The sequence below is a fragment of the Leucoraja erinacea genome, chromosome 42 (genome assembly GCF_028641065.1).
Source record: "Leucoraja erinacea ecotype New England chromosome 42, Leri_hhj_1, whole genome shotgun sequence".
Lineage (NCBI taxonomy): Eukaryota > Metazoa > Chordata > Chondrichthyes > Rajiformes > Rajidae > Leucoraja > Leucoraja erinaceus.
In genome coordinates, this window is record NC_073418.1 from 2244235 (window position 1) to 2254234 (window position 10000).

The 10000-nt window shown below is 51.1% G+C and overlaps 1 protein-coding gene across 1 annotated transcript in view; it reads left to right on the forward strand.

Annotated features, from left to right (window-relative positions):
• dhx16 (DEAH (Asp-Glu-Ala-His) box polypeptide 16) overlaps positions 1-10000 on the forward strand; it is a gene marked incomplete at its 3' end in the record, with an annotated part of 43228 nt that overhangs the window by 12993 nt on the left and 20235 nt on the right. The window contains exons 7-8 of the mRNA XM_055664667.1: positions 6244-6471; positions 8889-9077. Coding sequence (XP_055520642.1) covers positions 6244-6471; positions 8889-9077 — 417 coding nt within the window. The remainder of the gene's footprint in view (positions 1-6243; positions 6472-8888; positions 9078-10000) is intronic.

Sequence of the window (10000 nt, forward strand, 5' to 3'; positions counted from 1 at the left end):
CAGGGGAGAGGGGGGGGGTTGTGGGGGCAGAAGGGGAGGGGTTGGGGGGGACAGGGATGTTTCAGTAGGGCAAGAAGTGTCTGGTAGCAGGAGGCTTGGTGTGGGGGGGGAAGTTAGCTGAGGAAGGGGTATTTAATTACGGTAGAGGGTCGGATGGGGGAGTTGGTGGGGAGGGGGAGGTTGGTGGGAAGGAAAGGGGGAATGGTTTGGTCGGGCGGTCGGATGGGGGGAGTTTGGTGGGGAGGGGGAGTTGGTGGGGAGGGGGAGGTTGGTGGGAAAGGGGGAATGGTTTGGTCGGGCGGTCGAAGGGATGGAGTTGGTGGGGAGGGGGGTGTCTTGTGCTGAGGGGAGATGTTTGGTGGGGAGGGGGGTGTCTGGTGATGGGGTAGTGGGGAGGGGGTGTCTAGTGCTGAGGGGGTGGATTGATCTATCCCCTCCCTTTGATCTACTGCAGTCGCTGCCTCAAAAAGGCTGGCAGTATCATCAAAGACCCACACCATCCTGGCCACACACTCATCTCCCTGCAACCTTCAGGTAGAAGGTACAGGAGCCTGAAGACTGCAACAACCAGGTTCAGGAATAGCTACTTCCCCACAGCCATCAGGCTATTAAACCTGGCTCTGACAAAATTCTGATTATTAATAACCCATTATCTGTTATTTGCACTTTATCAGTTGATTTATCCATGTGTGTATATATTTATATAATGGTATATGGACACACTGATCTGTTTTGTAGTCAATGCCTACTATGTTCTGATGTGCTGAAGCAAAGCAAGAATTTCATTGTCCTATTGGGCACATGACAATAAATTCACGAACTTAGAAGATGAACAAACAGAACAGGGCGAGAAGGATGAATATCATAGGAGAAGAGACTAAGATTGGATTGTGTACCATGAATAAAGATGAAGAGAGCAGGAGTCATTTTACTTCGGAGTCACGTGAGTGACTACGTGAAGAACCCACCCAGCGCGCAGGCGCGGCATTACGTCAGCAGTGCAACAGCGGCAGCAGCTGGAGCCAGGCTCTCCAGCTGCAGCATAAAGACGAGACCTCAGGTAAGTGCCTTTTTTGTTACAGAGTCGCGCTAGAGAGAATCATGGCCTCTCGCAAGCGACCAGCCAGGAGGACTGCCTGCCCTACTCCACCCGAGGACGGGTCCATAGCGGGACGGCAGCCTCTCGCAGCGGAGGAGCTTTTTCAACGCTCCCGCTCACCCGACACCGAGCCGCCCCCAGTGCTGCAGATCTCAACGCCCCGCACAGGGAGGAAGGCGACACAGAAAACCGACCGGCCGGTGTCCTCCGATGATTCGGAGGAACGGGAACACTCTCCCCCACCGAAAAGGGGAGACGCTCGGATAAGCTGCATGAGGCAGCTCCTCGAGCGTATGATTAATGAGGAGATGCGGCATCTCCCAGGAGGACGGGCTTTGGCCTCCTCCTCTCCACACCCTTCTGTACCCTCTATATTCGAGGGCAGTAAGGGAGGCCAGGACTGGGCTGGCCTATCCCAAGGGCAGGCGGAGGATATCGTCAGCATGCCGGGCGTGCCGGAAGAAGAGCTACTGGGTGTAGTGGGCCGATATGCGGCACCACCAACAACTGGGATGGTGTTGCCACCCAGAATGGCGGCAACTATAAACAGGCTGTCCAACAACCCGCTGCAGGACAAGGCTGTCCAGCAGGCCCTTGACAACTACATCGCGCACCGAAAATTGCGAGGCGCTGAGGGTCAAGACGGTAAATGGGCAGATCTGGAACCAGCTGGGGCAGCACATAAGGGCTCAGGAGGTCAAAATGCAGCGAGTCCTGAAGCTCCACTCAGCAGCCGTCACCGCCTTTGCTCGGTCCGTTGGGGATGAAGACTTGACCATACCCCAGCAGGATGCCCTCGCACTGATGTGCAGCACCACGTATGAGCTAAACAACCTACGGCGGGACAACATCAGGCCTGCCCTCAACCCAACATATGCCGGCCTCTGTAAAGCTCCAGCGCCCGAACGACAGGCGCTGCTATTTGGTGCGGATCTGGCCAAAAGGCTCAAGGAGTTGGAAGAGGCGGCAAAACCAGTAGGCCTCATGAGGGCAGGGCCAGGACCGAGCAGGGTGAAGACACCCAGTTGGCCGCACGCCTCGGCAGCCACCAGCAGATACCGAGCTGGTGAAAGCCTGGTGACCGCCTCCCACTACCCCCAGTGCTCTTTTTTAGAGCGGGGCCCAGGGCGGAGCCGTGGGAAGATGCGCCGCCCCACCGCAGCACCAACACGGACAACCTTGGGCCAGACCCACCGGAAACGACCCCACAAGTGAACATGGAGGTAGGTGGGTCTGGTTCCTGTCAACATACACAGACAAAGGGTGTAGTATTAACAGGGGGACGTTTGAGGTTCTTCAAGCATGTTTGGTGCTCCCTTACTAACAATCAGTTTATACTCAACAGTATTAGTGGATACAAGATTGAATTCAAACCAGGCGTAGAACCGCCAGTTCAGCACATGCCCCAAAGGGTGTTCCTTCCCTCGGCAGTTGAGAAGGTAGAAGGACAAGCTGAACTTGATCGGCTCGTGGCTAAAGGCATCATAGAAATGACCACACACGAGCCGCAAGAATTTGTATCAAATATTTTGCTCAAAAGCCAAAAAGATGGTGGATGTCGCATTATTATTGATCTGACATCACTCAATCAGTCTGTTGAGTATCAACATTTCAAAATGGAGACATTTGTCACTGCCAGACAACTGATCTCCAAGGGATACTACATGGCAAGCATAGATATCAAAGATGCTTACTATTTGGTACCCATTCATAAAGATTACTTTAAATATCTGAAATTTATCTGGAGGGGCCAGCTATGGCAGTACCGAGCTTTGCCCAATGGTTTAACGACAGCTCCCAGACTATTTACGAAAATTCTTAAAGTGGCCATGAAGAAATTGAGAGAACTAAAACATTTAGTTGTGGCCTATCTGGACGATGTTCTCATATTAGGAAGAACACGGGAACAAGCTGTCGCAGGAGTGTTAGCCACTAAACAACTCCTTGAAACTTTGGGTTTTATCCTCCACCCAGATAAATCAATATTGGAGCCTACTACTAACATGGATTACTTAGGCTTCACTATTGACACGATTCACATGACTGTCACTCTGCCCAGAAACAAAACAGTTTCACTCATTGAAGCTTGTAGCCATTTAATTGCCACACCGCAACCTAGAATACGGCATGTAGCCAGAGTTATTGGCTCTATAGTAGCAGCATTTCCGGCTGCCCAACATGGGCCCTTGCATTATCAAAATTTACAAAGAGCAAGGACTCATGCATTACGCCTTCATAGGGGGCATTATGATCGCAAAATGGATTTACCCGCTGAAGCCAAATCAGAACTTCAGTGGTGGGTTGACAATATTTGGCACAGTCACAGTCCTATCACCGTAACCAATCCTAACATAACCATTGCAACGGATGCCAGTGCTTTAGGCTGGGGAGCTACTAACTCCAAAGACAGCACAGGTGGCAGATGGACTAACTCAGAGGCATCGCTACTACAATCACTGGGCATTAACTTTTTGGAAATGCTCGCCGCCTTTTATGGGCTAAAAGCATATGCATCTGGTATGCGACACGTGCATGTTAGAATTATGATCGACAACACTACGGCAGTATCTTATATCCAGCACATGGGTGGCATTAAATCAGTATCATGCGACAAATTAACTGCTATAATCTGGCAATGGTGTGTCGAGAGACATATTTGGCTATCAGCTGCCTATTTACCAGGCAAGCTAAATTTAGTGGCGGACACCAGGTCACGAAAATTCAACGACAACATCGAATGGATGTTGGACCCAAAATTATTTGCTAAAATTATCAAGCAATATGGTACGCCAGATATAGATTTGTTTGCGTCTAGGTTAAATCACCAACTACCCATGTATGTGGCTTGGGAACCAGACCCAGAGGCAGCAGCGGTAGATGCCTTCACGCTGGACTGGGGAAATTTCTTTTTCTATGCTTTCCCTCCCTTCTGCCTCATCAGTCGGGTACTCCAGAAAATTCAGGCAGACTCAGCCTCTGGCATTCTGGTCGTGCCCGACTGGCCTACCCAACCATGGTTCCCAATGTTCCACGACATGGTGGTAGAGACACCAATGGTCCTTCAACACCACCCCCAATTATTGACTCACCCGGTAACTGGCATTAGCCATCCATGCCACCAAAAATTGAAACTCCTGGTTTCCAGATTTTGAACAGGCCTTACCGGGGATTGGGGGTTATCAGACAGAACAATCACCACCATGTCGGCATCCCTGCGAGTTTCCACCAAGAAACAGTACCTGACCTTCATCAGGAAATGGGAACAGTACTGTCTGGACGCAGGGACATCCTACACGACGACTTCGATCTCGGATGTGCTGGAGTTCCTGGCCCACCTGCACCATGATCTCAAGATGAGCTACAGTGCCATCAATACGGCTCGGAGCGCACTGTCCGCATACCTCATGCCGATAGAACAGCATAGTGTGGGATCCCACCCTCTAGTCATCAGACTCCTTAAGGGGATCTTTAATACCAAACCCCCTACACCTAGATACACTCACATGTGGGATGTGAGTGTAGTTCTCACACACCTTCGAGGTTGGCCTCCGGTGGGATCCCTGAGCCTGGAACAGGCCACTTACAAAACCCTCATGCTCATGGCGCTTGTCTCAGCTCAAAGGGTTCAGTCGCTCCATCAGCTTAATCTGAACTACATGGTGACCACCCCAGATACCATTACTTTCACCATGCCGGGGTTGGTAAAACAAAGTAGACCAGGTACATCAAACTCCCCGTTGATCTTCCGGGCTTACCCTCCAGAACCTAGGCTGTGTGTGGTGACCCACCTTCATCATTATCTAGACACAACCCAAACGCTAAGAGGGAGAGAGAAAGCCTTATGGGTTAGCCACAGAAAGCCTTTTGGACGGGTTACCAGCCAGACATTATCCAGATGGTTGAAACAGGTCCTCAGCATGGCAGGGATTAACACAAATGTTTTTAAATCCCATTCAACCAGGGCAGCGTCCACCTCAGCGGCGGATAGGATGCAGGTTCCCCTCGACCACATCCTCAGAGCAGCGGGATGGTCAAGGGAATCGACATTCCAACGATTTTACAACAAACCGCTGATGGAACAGGACGTCTTTGCGGATACCGTTTTAAAAACCGCAAAGTTATGATTTAAAGCCCATGGGAGCTATTTTGTTTTTTGTTATAGTTAATAAATATTTCTTTTATAACTAAACAAACTTGTTGGTCTCTAGCTACCACTTCCTCCCTCGATGATCTTTCGGCAGTGAGTGATATAACTGTTACACGGTTTGAAATCACAGACCTTTGAAGTCTTCACGTAGTCACTCACGTGACTCCGAAGTAAAATAGTAAGATTAAACGAGTACTTACCAGTACGAAGTTTGATCTGTATTTTATGAGGAGTTACGATGAGGGATTACGTGCCCTCCGCTCCCACCCTCATTATATAGATCAAATTCGGACTAATGTCTCGTTGGTCTTCACTATCTTTACTTCAACTAGTGTCTATCTGTGATTCCACACCGCTGCTTGGAAGTATGCCGCGCCTGCGCGCTGGGTGGGTTCTTCACGTAATCCCTCATCGTAACTCCTCATAAAATACAGATCAAACTTCGTACTGGTAAGTACTCGTTTAATCTTACTATTATATTACAAGTGTGGAGATATGTAGTTTTATATTGGTACTAGACCAAGTGAAGACCCGTTGGGTCTGCTCCCCCAACGCAGCTGTTCCCTACCCGTAGCCCCCACGGGAGACCAACTCAAGCCATTCCCGAATATAAGATTCCAGCACTCAGCAGTGCGGCTGTTTTTAAATGGCGTCTTTGAGGTGAGAGACGGGCGCCAGCATCTGTTATGGTCGCTGGTCAGCAGGAGGCGACAAAATGAGCGAGTGGGGGGGGGAGGATTTTATTAAAAATGTGTACATACTCACGACGAGATTTAATCAGGAGTGGATACTTGGAATGAAAAGTGAAATCTCTACCGAAATGGAAAAAATCTCGGCGTTCCTGCTTCTGATGTTGGCGTAGCAACGAATCAAAGGCTGGCACGCATAGGTCAGGCAGAAACACACACGCACACTGTTTTAATATTATATAGATAGATATAGCTATCTGAGTGAATGATAGTGCATGCTGCTGACTCCATGCTGGTTGTCCCGGTAGAAGGTTCCGGAGCGGTATGAGGAGCCGTCGTCGGGGGCGGATGAGAAGCACGCACCGCGGGACGAGCAGCGGCGCTGGGAGGAGGCGCACATGGACGCGGCCCTGCTGAGGTTCGGGGCCCGGGATGCCGGCGAGCGCAACAAGCAGAAGGAGTACGACTTCCTGATGGAGGAGGACGAGATGATCGAGTTTGTCAGCGCCGTGCCCATGCCGGGCACCGTGCCCAAGGTAAGGCACCGGCTCTCTCCATCGGCCGAGCCCTCGCACGCGGGCAAACCAGGGCGCACCGCACCGCGCAGATGTTTGCTTTACGCAAAATGGCACAAAATGCTGGAGTGAGTGGTGGCGCAGAGGTACAGTTGCCACCTCACAGCGCCACAGATCCGGTTTCGATCCTGACTATTGGTGCTGTCTGTACGGAGTTTGCACTTCTCCCCGTGACCCGCGCGGGTTTTCTCCGAGATCTTCAGTTTCCTTTCACACTCCAAAGACGTACAGGCCTGCAGGTTTAATTGGCTTGGTACAAATGTAAAATTGTCCTTAGTGCGTGTGGGATAGTGTTAGTGAGCGGGGATCGCTGGTCGGCATGGACTCGGTCGGCTGAAGGGCCTGTCTCTAAACTAAACTAAACTAAACTCGATATATTCATACGGAAGATAGACACAAAATGCCGGAGTAGCACAGCGGGACAGGCAGCATCCCTGGAGAGATGGAATGGGTGATGTTTCGGATCGAGACCCAGCTTCAGTCCATCTCTCCAGGTACTTTGCCCTGCAGCCACAGGAGATGCAACACCTAACCATATAACCATATAACAATTACAGCACGGAAACAGGCCATCTCGACCCTTCTAGTCCGTGCCGAACACATAATCTCCCCTAGTCCCATATACCTGCGCTCAGACCATAACCCTCCATTCCTTTCTCGTCCATATAACTATCCAATTTATTTTTAAATGATAAAAACGAACCTGCCTCCACCACCTTCACTGGAAGCCACACACAGCTACCACTCTCCGAGTAAAGAAGTTCCCCCTCATATAACCATATAACAATTACAGCACGGAAACAGGCCATCTCGACCCTTCTAGTCCGTGCCGAACACATAATCTCCCCTACTCCCCAGCTACCACTCTCTGAGTAAAGAAGTTCCCCCTCATGTTACCCCTAAACTTCAGTCCCTTAATTCTCATGTCATGTTCCCTTGTTTGAATCTTCCCTACTCTCAGTGGGAAAAGCTTTTCCACGTCAACTCTGTCTATCCCTCTCATCATTTTAAAAACCTCTATCAAGTCCCCCCTTAACCTTCTGCGCTCCAAAGAATAAAGCCCTAACTTGTTCAACCTTTCTCTGTAACTTAGTTGCTGAAACACCTGTCCCTTTACCTCCCCCCTCGACTCCATCCAAGGACCCAAAAGTCTTTCCAGGTGAGGCAGAGGTTCACTTGCACCTCCTCCAACCTCATCTACTGTATCCGCTGTTCCAGGTGTCAACTTCTCTACATCGGCGAGAACAACCATCGTTACGCTGAACACCTCCGCTCAGTCCGCCTACACCGACCTGATCTCCCGGTGGCTCAGCACTTCAACTCCTCCTCCCAATCCAAATCTGTCCTTTCTGTCCTGGGCCTCCTCCATTGTCGGAGTGAGGCCCAGCGCAAATTGGAGGGGCAGCACCTCGTATTCCGCTTGGGTAGTTTACACCCCAGCGGTATGAATATTGACTTCTCTAACTTCAGATAGCCCTCGCTTTCTCTCTCCGTCCCCTCCCCATTCCCAGTTCTCCCACTAGTCTCACTGTCTCCGACTATATTCTACCTTTGTCCCGTCCCCTCCTCAGTCTGAAAAATGTCTCGACCCGAAACGTCGCCCATTCCTTTTCTCCAGAGATGCTGCCTCACCCTCTGAATAACTCCAGCATTTTGTGTCAACTTAAAATGGCCGGCACGTAGGGTAATCCAGCAGGCCATTTTGGGGGTGTTATTTGACCAGGGGAGGCTTCACGGGGTGTAAGGGTAGTCCGATGTTCCCAGTGCCTGATGATGTAAGCGACACTGAAGGGCAACAAGCTTCATTGATCATCATTAGGAGCAGAATTAAGCCATTCGGCCCATCTCCCCAACTGCCACTTAATGATGGCTGATCGATCTCTCCCTCCTAACCCTTCTCCTGCCTTCTCCCCATAACCCCTGACACCCGCACTAATCAAGAATCCATCTATCTCTGCCTTAAAAATATCCATTGAATTGGCCTCCACAGCCTTCTGTGGCAAAGAATTCCACAGATTCACCACCCCCTGGCTAAAGAAAATTCTCCTCATCTTCTTCATAAACATAGAAACATAGAAAATAGGTGCAGGAGTAGGCCATTCGGCCCTTCGAGCCTGCACCGCCATTCAATATGATCATGGCTGATCATCCAACTCGGTATCCTGTGCCTGCCTTCTCTCCATACCCCCTGATCCCTTTAGCCACAAGGGCCACATCTAACTGCCTCTTAAATATAGCCAACGAACTGGCCTCAACTACCTTCTGTGGCAGAGAGTTCCAGAGATTCTCCAGAGATAAAGGAACGTCCTTTAATTCTGAGGCTGTGCCCTCTGGTCCTAGATTCTCCGAATTTTCTCTTCCCCCCTCCCCACCCACAGGACGAGGCGGATGATGTATCGGAGGCCCAGCGGCAGAAGGCTTCGCTGCAGGAGGTGAGGAGGAGCCTGCCGGTGTTCCCCTACCGAGGAGACCTGCTAGCGGCCGTAGCCCAGCATCAGGTGCTCATCATCGAGGGGGAGACGGGCTCGGGCAAGACCACCCAGATCCCGCAGTACCTGCACGAGGAGGTGAGTGCCAGTGCCGCCTTCCCCCGCCAAGGGGCGCTGCCCGCACCGTGCCGTTACCCGGGGGAGAGCCCGGCGGAGCCTTGGCGACATTTAGCGGCCTTCCCGCCTTCTTAAGCTGCACTGCATCCAAATGCAGGAACTACTTGTGTTCATTCCCCACTCCCCAAATTGTGTGCCTTCCACAACAGTGATGAATGCTGTGGTGAATGTTTGTGTCACATTTTTTTTTTTTTTTTTTTTTGGGAGGTTTTTTGCATTATTTTTCATTGTACCGCTGCTGGCAAATTCATTTCACTTTATGTGCAAGTGACAAATAAAACTGATTGATTGATTGATTGATTAATGACCTTCCCCTCCCTATGCACGAAACCCTTGCCCCAGTGCAATAAATCCTTACCCCAGAGCGAAATCCTTAGCTCTGGGTAAGGAAATCTTGCCCCAGTGCAAGAAACCTCTGGCCCGCCAGTTCAAGAAACCCCCCAGTGCAAGAAACCCTTCCCCCTCCTGTGCAAGGAACCCTTGTCCCCAGTGCAAGGAACCCTTGTCCCCAGTGCAAGAAACCCTTGTCCCCAGTGCAAGGAACCCTTGTCCCCAGTGCAAGGAACCCTTGTCCCCAGTGCAAGGGACCCTTGTTCCCAGTGCAAGGAACCCTTGTCCCCAGTGCAAGGAACCCTTGTCCCCAGTGCAAGGAACCCTTGTCCCCAGTGCAAGGAACCCTTGTCCCCAGTGCAAGGAACCCTTGTCCCCAGTGCAAGGAGCCCTTGTCCCCAGTGCAAGGAGCCCTTGTCCCCAGTGCAAGGGACCCTTGTCCCCAGTGCAAGGAACCCTTGTCCCCAGTGCAAGGAACCCTTGTCCCCAGTGCAAGGAACCCTTGTCCCCAGTGCAAGGAACCCTTGTCCCCAGTGCAAGGAACCCTTGTCCCC